Raw genomic sequence first — 14241 nt, forward strand, 5'->3', positions numbered from 1 at the left:
GTTAAGCATGACCTTCCCTTACAGAATCCGTGCTGGCTTGTTCTCAGTAGGCCATTTCTCTCAATGTGCTCGCAAATGCCGTCCTTTATCATAGCTTCCACCATCTTCCCTATAATTGAAGTCAGGCTCACCGGCCTGTAGTTCCCGGGGTCACCCCTCGATCCCTTTTTGAAGATAGGTGTGACATTCGCCAATTTCCAGTCCTCTGGTACCTCTCCAGTTTTCAAGGATAGGTTACAAACATGCTGGATTGTGCCCGCTATTTCTTGTCTTAGCTCCTTCAGAACCCTCGGGTGGATCCCGTCCGGACCCGGTGATTTGCCGCATTTTAACCTGTCTATCTGAGGACATCCTCCTTACTTACCTCTATGTGCTCCAATTTCTCAGCCTGTTCCCCACTCATGAGCTCCTCTGAGTCCGGTATATTAGATGTGTCTTCTCTCGTGAAAACCGACGAGAAGAACGTGTTCAGCCTCTCAGCTACCTCTTTATCCTCTTTAATCACTCCCCTCCTATCCCCATCGTCCAACGGCCCCACCTCCTCTCTCGCTGGTCGTTTCCCCTTTACGTAACTGAAGAATGCCTTGAAGTTTTTCGCCTCCCTGGCCAGCCCCTCTTTGTATTTCCCTTTTGCTTTTCTAACCTCTCGGTGGCATTCTTTTTGGCATTTCCTGTGCGCCTGGTGATTTTCCTCCGTTGGATCCTTTTTCCATCTCCGGAAGGATACTTTTTTGTCGTTTATTGCCCTCTTTACTTCTGCTGAGATCCAAATCGGGTCCTTTGACCGCTTGTTCTTGCAGCCTTTCCTGAAACTGGGGACGTACATTTTTTGTGCTTCCTGCAGGGTGTCCCTGAATAGGGTCCAGGCGCTTTCCACAGTCTCCATCCTAAAGATGTTTCTGAGCTTCCTCCCCACCATTTCCCTCATAGCAACATAGTTCCCCTTCTTGAAGTTGAGCGCAGTTGTTGCGGTCCTCCTTACTATGGGTGTCCCCCTTTCTAAAGTGAATCTGATCGCATTGTGGTCACTGTTGCCTAGTGGTCCTCCCACTTCTACCCCTCTTGCAGGCCCTCCTAATCCGTTCAGGATGAGGTCAAGAGTAGCACTCCCCCGCGTCGGTTCCCTGATCAGTTGCTCCATAAAGCAGTCCCTCACAGCTTCTACAAATCCTGTTTCCCTAGTGCAGTTGGAGTGACCCGTACTCCAGTCTATCCCCAGGTAGTTGAAGTCCCCCATCACTGTTACACTTCCAGTCCTGCACTCCTGTCTCAGTTCAGCTTCCAAGTCGTGTCCGACTCCTTCCGGCGCACCAGGTGGGCGATAATACAGCCCCAGTTTTATGTCTGCACCCTTGTTTCCCGGCAATTTGACCCATAGCGATTCCAGCCCTTCTGCCTTCGTTGCCATATCCATCCCGACCGAGTAGATAGAGTCTTTTATATATAGTGCTATGCCTCCCCCCTTCTTGTGGGTCCTGTCTCTCCTGTAGAGCTTGTACCCCGGTAGCGCCACATCCCATTGATTCTGCTCTGTCCACCATGTTTCTGTAATTCCAATTATATCTAGGTCTTCCCCCTTGGCCACGACCTCTAGTTCACCCATCTTGGCCATGAGGCTTCTTGCATTTGCGTATAAGCACCGCAGGTCCCGTTGTTTTTTCTCCACCTCTGCATTCACCTGGGCCGCCTCTCCTGTTCCCTGTACTTCTGCTTTGCCCTCAGCCTTTACCCTCGTAGCTTTCAGCTTCCCCACATTTCCGCCACCCCACTTCCCCGCTTTTCCTCTGGGTTTTCTTGCCCCCTCCTGGGCCCCTGCCTCTGTTCGATCCCCCTCGCCTTGTGTAGCCCCTATGATACCCTCAGTTTTCGCCCTCGCGCCACCCAGTCCCCCTGTGTCTCCATGCCCTTTAGTCTCTTCCCAGCAAGCTCCCTTTACCTGTTGTTTCCCTCGCTGTCTGATCATAAGATCCACTGGTCTCTCTACTTCCTCCGTGCAGTCAGCCCGTTCAGCATCTGTTCTGGATACTGTTGTCCGAAGCGTCAACATCAGATCAGCTGTCGGCTTTCCCCCTCTCCTCAGTTTAAAGCCCTCTCGATCTCCTTCTTCACATTGGCAGCCAGTAGTCTAGTTCCCTCTGTGCTCAGGTGCAGGCCGTCCCGCCGGTAGAGCTTACTCTTTCCCCAGAAGGACGTCCAGTTCCTCACAAAGTGGAAGCCCTCCTCCTGGCACCATCTCCTCAACCATGCATTCACAGCCTGGATGTCTGCCTGCCTCTTTGCATCTGCTCTCGGTACAGGCAGGATCTCTGAGAACGCTATCCTCCGGGTACTCCGCTTCAGTTTTCGTCCCAGGACCCTGAACTGGTCAGTCAGCGTGGCCATGCTGAAGTTCCTCCGGCTCACATCATTTGTTCCAACGTGGATTATCACCACAGTCTCCTCTGCCTCTGCTCCGTCCAGGATCCTCTCGATCCTATCAGTGACGTCTCGTGTCTTGGCCCCTGGGAGACAAGTCACTAGCCGGTCCTCCCTTCCTCCAGCTACGTGACTATCTACCTCTCTCAAGGTCGAGTCTCCCACCACAATAGCAGACTTCCCTTTCCTCAGCAACCTCCTCTGTCTCAGGTCCGTGTCCTCGGTGTAGTGTGGTGTCTCACCCTCGGGGTCTCGGTGAGTCACGGTCTCCTCCTCTTGCGTGGTTCCTCCGCTAGGTCCTTCCTCGGTGTCGCCTTGTGGATCCTGGGTCTCGTCTGCCGACATCCGTCTGTGCAGCTGCTGGTCCTGTCCTCCCGCCTTCCTATAGGCCTCCTCGATGAATCTCTCGAGGTCCCTCACCTGGTCCACAATGAGGCCAGCTCCGTCTGTGTCCTTGGTTGACCAGCTCGTCTCCTCTGTGTCGCGCAGTCCCTCCAGTCCCTCCAGTTCCTGGACCTTGACCCTCAATCTGCCGACCTCCATCCTCAGGCTTTCCAGTTCCTGACACCGACCGCATATGTATGCCCGCCTCCCGGAGGGGAGGTAGTCATACATATGACACTCGACGCAGTAAACCGGGTAGCTCTGCTGGGTTCCTGTAGCCTCCATATCCTTCTCTTTGCTCCTGCGGTCCCTCGGTGGTTGAGAGTGGCTTTCGGCGTGCAGCTAGTTGAAAGAGTAGAGAGAGAGAGAAGAGTGAGAAGCTGAAAGGGTAGAGAGAGAGAGAGAGAGAAGAGTGAGAAGCCGAAAGGGTAGAGAAGAAGAAAGTGGAGAGAAGAAAATTTTATTTTATTTTTTTTTTTTTAAATTAGGTTAAAGTTAGGTTGCTGCTGGGCTGCCTGGGCTCCTTCTCAAGGCTCCCTCGCAAAGGCGCTCTCTCGCCTTCGCCGTGCGCCGAACGGCTGGGCGCCGTTGGCTCCCTTCCTCTTAAAGGGGAGCCCGGGCCGATGCGACCTGTGACGCGCGGGGGTGGGCGGAGCTAACTATCACCGCGACCCCGATCTGCCTGCCTCCCTCCTTAGTCCTTCCTTCAGCGTCCCCGGCTCACCTCTCCTCCCTGCCTGAAACTAAAAGAAAAGAGAACAAAAAACAATCCAGGAAGCGCCTCTGCAGCTCGCCTCGTGTCCTGGCTCCCTTCCTCTTAAAGGGGAGCCCGGGCCGATGCGACCTGTGACGCGCGGGGGTGGGCGGAGCTAACTCTCGCCGCGACCCCGATCTGCCTGCCTCCTTAGTCCTTCCTTCAGCGTCCCCGGTTCACCTCTCCTCCCTGCCTGAAACTAAAAGAAAAGAGAACAAAAAACAATCCAGGAAGCGCCTCTGCAGCTCGCCTCGTGTCCTGGCTCCCTTCTTATGCTTTCAGGTGGACTTCCTGGGACATCAGGCCACACAGTGGTATAAATTGATAGCTGGATTTATCAATAAAAAACCAAAGACTGGTCTTCGGGACATTTAGAGCATTGAGATTAAGCATCAAATTACTGCATCTCAATGGCCACGAATTTGGTCATGGAGGATGAGATGTACAGTATCTGCATCTATGAGACAAACTTGTTTTTTTCTATTACATAGGGCATTCTGGACCTCTGTTCGTTTACAAAAATTAGATAGCTCTAAGTCTAATAGATGCTGGCATTGTCATCTCGAAGCAGGGACTTTAGATCATCTATTATTCTATTGTCCATTCATTGTGGCTTTTTGGAAATTGATTTGGGGCCAAATAAATTGTTTACTATAAAATTCGGTGGCTCTATCATATGATACTATATTATTTGGCATGCCAATGAGGGCAAAAAGTCAAATTTCATCAAAAAATAATGAGCTTTTACTTATGACAGGAGTCGCCATACAACAGATTACATTTAATTGGAAAAATTGGAGTAGACTGAACTATAGTTTTTGGTGGAATTCTTTGTGTCATATATATAAAATGGAAAGAACATTAGCCATGCAAAATGGAAATTTTAGCAAATTTCAAGATGTTTGGGGACCATTAACGGAATACTGTAATGAGTAGATAACATTTTTCCCTTAATAGTATAATTGCAAAAGAAGGGGAGGGGGGATTCATAATGTTTCATTAAATGTTTAGATTAATAGGAAATATATATTATATTATATATGATTACATACTAAATGGTAGAGATCGGAGGGAGGGAGTAAAAATCATTAATTTCAGTTAAGAATGATAGAAATTCAAGTGATGTTTTTAAATTCATGATTATTTCATGATTCACTTGTAAGTTGAAAAATGAATAAAGAAATTAAGAAAAAAAAAAAAATCACTTTTCCTACCTTTGTTTTCTGGTGATTTTTATTTTTCTATTCATCTTTTCCAAGTCTCTGGTTGCACTTCCTTCTGTCTGTGCTCTTAATTGTGTTTCTTGTTCAATTGCTGTTTTTCTCTCCTTTATTTTCTGCCCTACATCCATCTTTGGCATTAATTTTTAACATTCTTCCATTTTTCTGCTTCCTCCTCAAATCTATCTACTTCTCCAAGTCTTCCCCTCCCATCTATCCATATGTACCATCTTCTCCCTCTTTCTTCTCCCCTATTCCCATCTATCCATAAACAACATTTCTTCAATTTTCTTCTCTTCCCCACTCCTTCCATCCCTTTGCACCATCTCCTTACTTGCTCCTTCCCCACCCCTCCCATCCCTGTGCACCATGTCATCCCTCTCTTTCCCCTCCATCCCTGTGTACCATCTTCTCCCTCTCTTTCCCACTCCTTCCTTCTCCTATGGTCCGGGATCTTTCTCATCGCTTTACCACAGTCTGACATCTCTCTCCCCTCCTTCCTTTCCCTTCTTCCCCTTTTGTGGTCTAATATCTGTCTTTCCCAATCCCTCCCTCCCTCCTTCCTTTCCCTGGTCTGTTATCTCTCTCTTCTTCCCCACCCCTTTTCCCATCCAGTAGTCTGTTATCTTTCTCTTCTTCCCTACCCCTTTTCCCATCCAGTGGTCTGTTATCTCTCTCTTCTCCCTACCCCTTTCTCTCTCTTCTTCGCTACCCCTTTTCCCATCCAGTGGTCTGACATCTCTCTCTTCTTATCCATCCCTTTTCCCATCCAGTGGTCTGACATCTTTCTCTTTCTTTACCCCTCTTCCCGTGCTATGGTATCTATTTTCATCTTCCTTCTCCTGTAGGTCTAAGGCAGGGGTGCCCAATAGGTCGATCGCTATCGACCGGTAGATCGCCAAGGCAAAGTGAGTTGATCGCGGAGCCCATCCTGGGCTCCATGATAGACTCACTTTGCCTTGGCGATCTACCGGGCCGATCAGCCTTCCTCTCCCCGAAATCAATTCTGCCGTTGGAGAGGAAGTCTGGCCAGCCAATTGCTGCCTGGCTGGGCTGGAACTTCCTTTCTGACGGCAGAATTGACGTCGGGGAGAGGAATGCTGGTCAGCCCGACGCAGGGAAGCAGGAAGAGCTTGCGGCGGCGGCTTTGGGGCCTGTTACCTGATGGCGGCAGCAGTGGCTTGGTGGAGGGCAGGGAGAAAGAAGGGAAACGGAAAAAAAAGGGGGCATGAAGAGAGAAAAAAGAAAGGGAGGCAGGGAGAAAGAAAGGGCAGGGAGAGAGGAAGAAAAAGTTGGGTGAGGGAATGAGATCTGGAGGAGAGGAAGCATACAGGCTGAAAGAAGGGAAGAAAGATTGGATGCACAGTTAGAAGAAGAAAGTGCAACCAGAGACTCATGAAATCACCAGACAACAAAGGTAGGAAAAATTATTTTATTTTCAATTTAGTGATCAAAATGTGTCTGAATTTATATCTGCTGTCTATATTTTGCACTATGGCCCCCCTTTTACTAAACCACAATAGCGGTTATTAGCGCAGGGAGCCTATGAGCGTCGAGAGCAGCGCTGGGCATTCAGCGCAGCTCCCTGTGCTAAAAACTGCTATTGTGGTTTAGTAAAAAGGGAGGGGGGTATATTTGTCTATTTTTGTATGGTTGTTACTGAGGTGACAGTGCATAGGGTCATCTGCCTTGACCTCTTTGAAAAAACCCCGGAATAGGAATGATAATTAACATTTCCTCAGCATACAGTGTGCTTTGTGTTGGTTTTTTTTTTTTTAATTTTATTGTTGGTTGATCATTTTGACTTGGTCATTTTAAAAGTAGCTCGCAAGCCCAAAAAGTGTGGGCACCCCTGGTCTAGGGCATCTTTCCTTCCCTTTCTTCCCTTCCTCGTAGTCCAGCATCTGGAGAATAGATGACAGCATCAGGATCAGAGAGGCATGGCTGTGAGTGGGAACATGCATAGAAAACAGAGGATAGAGCAGCGATGTATAATGTAGGAAGGTATGATAAGGGGCTGTTTACTGTAATTTCATAGCAAATGATAGATTAAGTAGTAATGTCTTAAGATTCATACAAACTGAGAGCCTTACTTGTAACTTACTACCCAACAGGGGATATTGAGCTACCTTGGGGTATACTATTGTTGAAAGAATAACTTAAATTCCAGTCTGTTACTATAGGACCCTGGAAAACTCAGTAATAGCTTTCAATAGTGTGGTTTTAATGAAACAGATGATGGTTTAAGTATGTGACTTGTTAGCTGAAAGATTAAGGTGTTCTGTCATGAATCTTTCTACATTTGCTTTTGTACTTGCAAACAGATGCATACATAACTTTATTGAAATTTCACTTGTATTGAATTACCGTATTTTTTGCTCCATAAGACGCACCTGACCATAAGACGCACCCTAGATTTAGAGGAGGAAAACAAGAAAAAAAACATTCTGAACCAAATTCTCCCTGCCAGGCTCTGCACCCAACCCCACGCTCCTTGCCAAGCTCTGCACCCTGGCCCCACTCCCTGCCAGGCTCTGTACCCTGTCCCCCCTCTGGTGGTCTAGTGGTAGGGCAGGCAAGCCTAGTGGCAGGCAGGCAGGGCCCCCACCCTGAGGCAGGCAGGGCCCCACACCCCGAGGCAAGCAGTCAGGCAGAGAGCCCCCCCCACCCCCGAACCTTATTTTAGTTCCTCCAGCGGTCCTGCCCTTTTATGGTTTGTAAAAATCAAAGACTAACAAGGATCCATTTCAGTTGTTTCCTCCTTTCAGACCTCACATGCTTCAAAACTCTCCCTCAAAATAGTCTTTGAAAGTTGACCATCCTAAAGCAAGGGCCGTGGAGAGAGCCAGAGGGTGGGAGTGGAGCAGGGTGATGACAGCTGATGCTATGAACTCCTTCCACCATTGCATAAAGCCCCCGTGGGGAGTGAAAAGCCTAGCCCAGCTGGTGTTTCTGACAAGATTCACCACCTCCCAACTCCTGGATGACGGCTGTTTACACAAAGCCTCCTCTTTAAGCTGCGCTTACCTCATCCTCCAGCTCGTTCCTGAAACACAGATAGGCCACCCGTTTCTTGAAGTCTTCCCGGTCATAAGTCCGAGTCTGGTTCAGCTTAAAGCTTGTCATAGAGGCGCCACACCCAGACTTAGGCTATTGACGCTGCCCGGTGCCGTGCCCCCCCACTACCACCACCTCTTCCTCCTCATGGGCCGAGCGAGGGCCAGTGCAGGCCTGGCGTCAGCTGCAGAAGCCTTTCCCAACGGCCGTCTGTGTGCCGGTATGAGCGCCAAGTGGAAGCAGATGGAGGGGTCGTGGGTCACAAGCAATGGGAATCGGGCAGGGCGCGCCTCGCCATGGGCTCTGCTGGCTGCTGGTCAATTCCTCAGGAAATCCGAAGGGCTCCTTCCTCCCGCTTCGACGACTGGAACTTTGTCTTTTGCACCACTGTGGGGGTGGGGGGGGGGTGAAGGTGGTATTCGCTCCATTAGACGCACCCTTATTTCCACCCATTTTTTTTTTGGGGGGGGGGAAGTGCGTCTTATGGAGCGAAAAATACGGTACTTTCTTTTGGCTTTTTAAATACTTGAGAAACTGCATCTTAGGCTGTTCCTCATTTCCTTTGCAGTTGAAGAGGAAAGGTAAGCAGTAGCAGTGAAGAGGCTAATAATTATAAAGGTTTTTGGGATCCCTCTGTGCTTCAGTTATTGGTGGTCATTATGGACCCCAAATGTGCACTGTTAAAGACTAAAACACATGGAAAGAAACCAGCTCATGGAGTGTTTATGGATGATTAAGCTGTTCACATTTTTTTCTCCTAGTATTACTATTGACAGTACCAGGAATGGAAGAAACAGCATCAGAGACAGACAAAACTATTAATAAACAAGGCTGGGACTCTAAAAAGGTAGATCATGTGATTTGTTCTTTAATTTACTTGAAGAGAGAAAAAATGTGACCCTGGAAACTTTTCAATCTCAGATGCACTTTATACAGAAATTTTAAGTTCATCATATTCTGTGAAAATGCGTTTTTAATTGACATTTATGTAGAGCTGCTTTTCTTCAGTCCAATTTTTTTTTTTTATTTTGAAATTGATATCTGTATTGAGATCTCATATTTTCTCTGAAGTAAAGAACTGGAAACCTCATTTCAAGTTGCTAGTGTAATAGATGCCTCATTCAGAATTCTGTTTTCATATTGTGCTTTTGGGAAGGGTAGCCCAGAGGAGTGGCAGAAGGGCCATTCCTGCAGGCTGTACTACCTTCAACATATATTATGTTATCCACACATAGGCTTGAATAGGGCATGCATTCATTTAGGAAAGTACATAGTTGAAAAACTTGAACAAAGAAATCTCAGAATTGAAGGAAAACTAACCGTCCTTGAATTTTCTACCATGAACTGTATCAGGGACAGTAGCAAGTATTCTTTGAAAGCTGGTTTATTCTGTTGTAAATGACGGTCCTGGAGTAAGTCCAAGTTACAATTAAATAGTCACAATTGCTTAGTATAGAAATAGGTGATGGGAAAAATGTACTCCATATCAAAAACCATCAAAAAAACAAAGACAGATGTAAGGGTCAGAAATGTCTCTCTAAAAGGGACTTAAAGAAATCCACTGCTTATTCCTAGAATGAGCAGCATAAGATCTGTTTTACTCTTTGGGTTCTTGTCGGGCACTTGTGACTTAGGTTGGCCACTGTTGGGAATGGGATGCTAGGTTTGATTGACCTTTGGTCTGTCCCAGTATGGCAACTGTTGAGTTAATGCCTTGTTTTAATTTAATTTGACAGTTTTCCCTGCATAGTTAGTTTTTCTTGTATCCATGTATTTTACAGTGGCATGTTGTTATTTTTTTGTTTTGTTTTTTTAACTGTAGACAGGAGGGTCATCAAGGCCTAAATCATGTGAAGTTCCTGGAATCAAGTAAGTTATATGTGCTAAAAATATATGTGGATAAATCTAGAAATTTCATTTATGGTTATTTACTTTAGGCTTTAAATAAATGTTAATATTTGGAAGGTGGTCCTATACATTTTTAATGATACATTCCTTAAGTTCTTGGTTAAAACCAATCAAGCAGAGGCATTCCCAGGATGTGTTTAAATCCAGGAGGAGGGGAAAGTTGAAAGAACACTCAATAAGTAAACCTTCACCCCTGTACTTTATCATATTCTACCCACAGGTTCAAGTTTTTCCTTTGAAATTTGATTCAGACCTTGCTCCAAAACAGTTGTAAATTGCGTTTTATTAACAATTTTGTAATTCAAAGCACTACTTCAACATAATTGGCCCCAATATTAACAAAATTGAAATTCTTTTACAACCTCACTCTATTCCTGAACCCTCGAGTAGTCAATCCCTTCTTGCGAGAACTCTTGTAGGAAGCTTCATTTGCATACTTTTGCTCCTCCTCTTTTACCTCTGAACTGCCCTCCAATTCCTCGATTGTCTTTCCTACAAGTGAGATAGTAGGAACTTGTCTTATCTGCTCATGTTTGTTTTCCTTTAAATTGTCTTTTTTTTGTTTCCACTGTTTGCGTGGATTATTTTCGTGTTACAGAGGATTCCTGTGGGCGACAGCTCTAGCTGCAGGAGACCACAGACTTTGAGGCAGCGGGTCTGTTTCCAAGGGGTTGGCTGCTTTGCAATGCATCCACTTGGGCAGCCTGCATTTATAGTGCAGGAGCTCAGAGACATAAGAATAGTCTACTGGGTCAGACCAAAGGTTCATCAAGCCCAGTAGCCTGTTCTCACTGTGGCCAATCCAGGTCACTAGTACCTGACCAAAACCCAAAGAGTAGCAACATTCAATGGTACCGATCCAGGGCAAGCAGTGGCTTGCCCCATGCCTTTCTCAATAACAGACTATGGACTTTTCCCTCCAGAAAATTGTCTAGACCCTTCTTAAAACCAGTTACGCTATCCACTCTTGCCATAACCTCTGGCAATGCATTCCAGAGCTTAACTATTATCTGAGTGAAAAAATATTTCCTCCTATTGATTTGTACATGTCGCTGACATAAGAACATAAGAAATATTTCCTCCTATTGGTTTTAAAAGTATTTCCCTGTAACTTTGAGTGCCCCCTAGTCTTTGTAATTCTTAATGGATTGAAACATCGATCTACTTGTACCCGTTCTACACTATTCAGGATTTTGTAGACTTAAGTCATATCTCCCTCAGCCGTCTCTTTTCCAAGCAGAAGAGCCCTAACCTTTTTAGTCTTTACTCATATGAGAGGAGTTCCATCCCCTTTACCATCGTGGTCACTCTTCTTTGAACCTTTTCTAGTGCCGCTATATCTTTCTTGAGGTAAGGAGACCAGAATTGAACCCAATACTCCAGATGAGATCGCACCATGGAGCGATACAGGGGCATTATAAAATTCTTAGTCTTGTTAACCATCCCTTTTTAAAAATAATTCCTAGCATCCTGTTTGCTTTTTTAGCCTCCGCTGCACATTGGGAGGAAGGTTTCATTGTATTATTTACAATGACACCCAGATTCTTTTCTTGGTCGCTATCCCCCTAGGTGGACCCTAACATCCGGTAACTGTGATTTGGGTTATTCTTCCCAATGTGCATCACTTTGCATTTGTCCACATTAAATTTCATCTGCCACTTGGACGCCTAGTCTTCCAATTTCCTAAAGCGTGCCTGCAATTTTTCACAATCCACATGCGTTTTAACAACTTTGAACAGTTTAGTGTCACTGCTAATTTAATTACCTCACTTGTCCCAATTTCCAGATCATTTAAAAATAAGTTAAATAGCACCGGTACCAGTACAGATCCCTGCAGCACTCCACTGTTTACTCTCCTCCATTGAGAAAAATGAACATTTAACCCTACCCTCTGTTTCTAACTGATAATCAATTCCTAATCCACAACTGACCTTTGCCACCTACCCCATGATACTTTAATTTTCTCAGGAGCTTCTCATGAGGAACTTTGTCAAAAGCTTTCTGAAAATCTAGATACACTACATCAACCGGCTCACCTTTAGCCACATGTTTATTCACACTTCCAAAGAAGTCAAGCAAATTTGTGAGGCAAAATCTCCCTTGGCTGTACCCATACTGACTCTGTTCTATTAAACCATGTTTGTCTACGTGTTCCACAATTTTATTTTTTATAATTGTTTCCCGGTACTGAAGTCAGGCTTACCCATCTGTAATTTCCCGGATCTCCCCTGGAATCCGTTTTAAAAATCGGCGTAACATTGGCTGCCTTGCAATCTTCAGGTACTATAGACAATTTTAGTGAAAGGTCACTAACAGCAGGTCAGCAGTTTCATGTCTCAGTTCTTTTAGTACCCTGGGTTGTATACCATCTGGTCCAGGTGATTTGTCACTTTTTAACTTGTCAATTTGGTTTAGTACATCTTCCAGATTCATTGAGATTTCTTTCAGTTCCTCCACATTATCACCCTTTAAAACCATTTCCGGTACAGATAGATCTCTTACATCTTATTCAGTAAAGACCGAAGCAAAGAATTCAGTCAGTCTATCTGCTATGGCCTTATTCTCCCTGAGCACCCTTTTTTCTCCTTGATCATTCAACGGTCCCATGGATTCCCTCACCGGTTTTCTGCTTCTGATATACCTTAAAAAAGTGTTATGAATTTTTACCTCTTTTGCAAGTTTCTCTTCATATTCTTTCTTAGCTTTCATTATCAATGCTTTGCATCTAACTTGCCAGTGCTTGTGTGTCTTTTTATTTTCTTCATTTGGATCCTTCTTCCATTCTAATAGCCTCTTTCACTTCACCTTTTAACCATGCCGGCTCTCGTTTCCTCCTCTTTCCACCTTTGCTGATAAGTGGAATACATCTGGTCTGGGTTTCCATGATGGTATTTTTAAATAACATCCATGCCTGGTTTACAGCCCTAAACTTTGCAACTGATCCTTTTAGCTTTAACCATTTTCCACATTTTATCATAGTCACCCTTTCGAAAATTAATGCTTCTACAGTAGATTTCTTTTTCCACGTCACTCCTGGTATCAGCTCAAATTTGATCACGTTATGATCACTGTTTCCCAGTGGACCCAATAGTTAACTCCTGTACTATGCCTTGCATTCCACTAAGGACCAAATCTAAAATAGCTCCCCCTCTTGTCGGTTTCTGTACCAGTTGCTCCAAGAAGCAGTCATTTATGATGTACGTCTAGGAATTTTACCTCCATAGCACTCCCTGGTGTAACCATTCCCTTGGGAGCATAGCTTGCCCCAGGTTCATCCGCTAGTGGGTTTGAATGCAAGCTGGGTGGCTTCATGGCGTTTCATCCAGGTTCGGAGCTGACTGCATTCCTTCCCTCCGTTTACACATACAGGCACCGAAGGGGGGTTGGACATCTGGCCCGAGAGGCAGTCATAAGAAACAGGCAGTCCAATTTCCAGAGGATCTCCCTGTAAGCTGTTTTAGCTTCAATCTTGCATCTCTCAGCACACAGCATGGCACAGTGAGTAACTGGAAGATCGATATTTATTTTTTTTGGGGGGGTGGAGGTGTTCTCCAGAATCGTGTTTTAGAAGATTTCAAGGTAAACCTTAGGACCTCACACCTGAAAAATCCTAAAATCGCCATTTTTAATTTTCTGGTGTGTGCTTCTCAGGCTGTTTTTGGTGCTAAAATCACTGCTGTGGTATCCAACTTGTATTCCCCAATTTGGAATAAAAGGCATATATCCTACAATAACCCCCCCCCCCCATAAGGAGTCTATATCAACTAATACTAACTTACAGACCTATTACTAATATTCCGTTCTTTCCCAAACTGATGGTAGGTTTGTTAAATATTGACCAATCAGGATTTTGTGTTAATCATAGTACTGAAACAGTTCTAGCTTCTTTAGTGGATCATCTTTTTCTTTTGTTTAGTATTGGGAAGAGTGCATTAATTCTACAATTTGATCTGAGTAGTGCATTCGATCTAGTTGACCATGATATATTACTCAATTGCCTTGACGCAATTGGAATCTCAGGTCATGTGTTAAATTGGTTTGAAGGTTTCTTGAAAAATCATATCTACCAGGTTTACAGTGAGAAAGTTTATTCCCAAGTATGGCGTAATACCTGTGGAGTTCCACAAGGATCTCCACTTTCTCCTACTCTCTCTAATCTTTAATATGGCATCACTGGATAACTATCAAAATTGAAATTGCAACTATACAGTTATTTAGATGATATTACTATCATTATTCTTGTTATCTCATTATCTCTTGAGAGAAAATATTTTATATCATCATACTTGATCTTTTAGAACACTGGGCTAAGGACTTTAAATTAAAATTAAATTCAGAAAAACCAAAAGTATTTTTAGCCAGTTAAACCAATAAAATTAAGAAGACTTCTTTAATACTGAATGGGAAGGGACTTTCCTATTAATACCACCATAAAAATTCTAGGAGTCACTTTAGACCAATCTCTAACTTTCGATGCCCATACCGATATCTTGGTTAAAAAGG

At 44.8% G+C, this 14241-nt stretch overlaps 1 protein-coding gene across 2 annotated transcripts in view; it reads left to right on the plus strand.

The window, feature by feature from the left end:
* Positions 1-14241, plus strand: part of CRTC1 (CREB regulated transcription coactivator 1) — a 387940-nt gene that overhangs the window by 205182 nt on the left and 168517 nt on the right. For both annotated transcript variants that reach the window (XM_033955481.1, XM_033955482.1), the window contains exons 6-7: positions 8592-8677; positions 9653-9699. In XM_033955481.1, coding sequence (XP_033811372.1) covers positions 8592-8677; positions 9653-9699 — 133 coding nt within the window. The remainder of the gene's footprint in view (positions 1-8591; positions 8678-9652; positions 9700-14241) is intronic.

The sequence above is a fragment of the Geotrypetes seraphini genome, chromosome 8 (assembly GCF_902459505.1).
Source record: "Geotrypetes seraphini chromosome 8, aGeoSer1.1, whole genome shotgun sequence".
Taxonomy (NCBI): domain Eukaryota; kingdom Metazoa; phylum Chordata; class Amphibia; order Gymnophiona; family Dermophiidae; genus Geotrypetes; species Geotrypetes seraphini.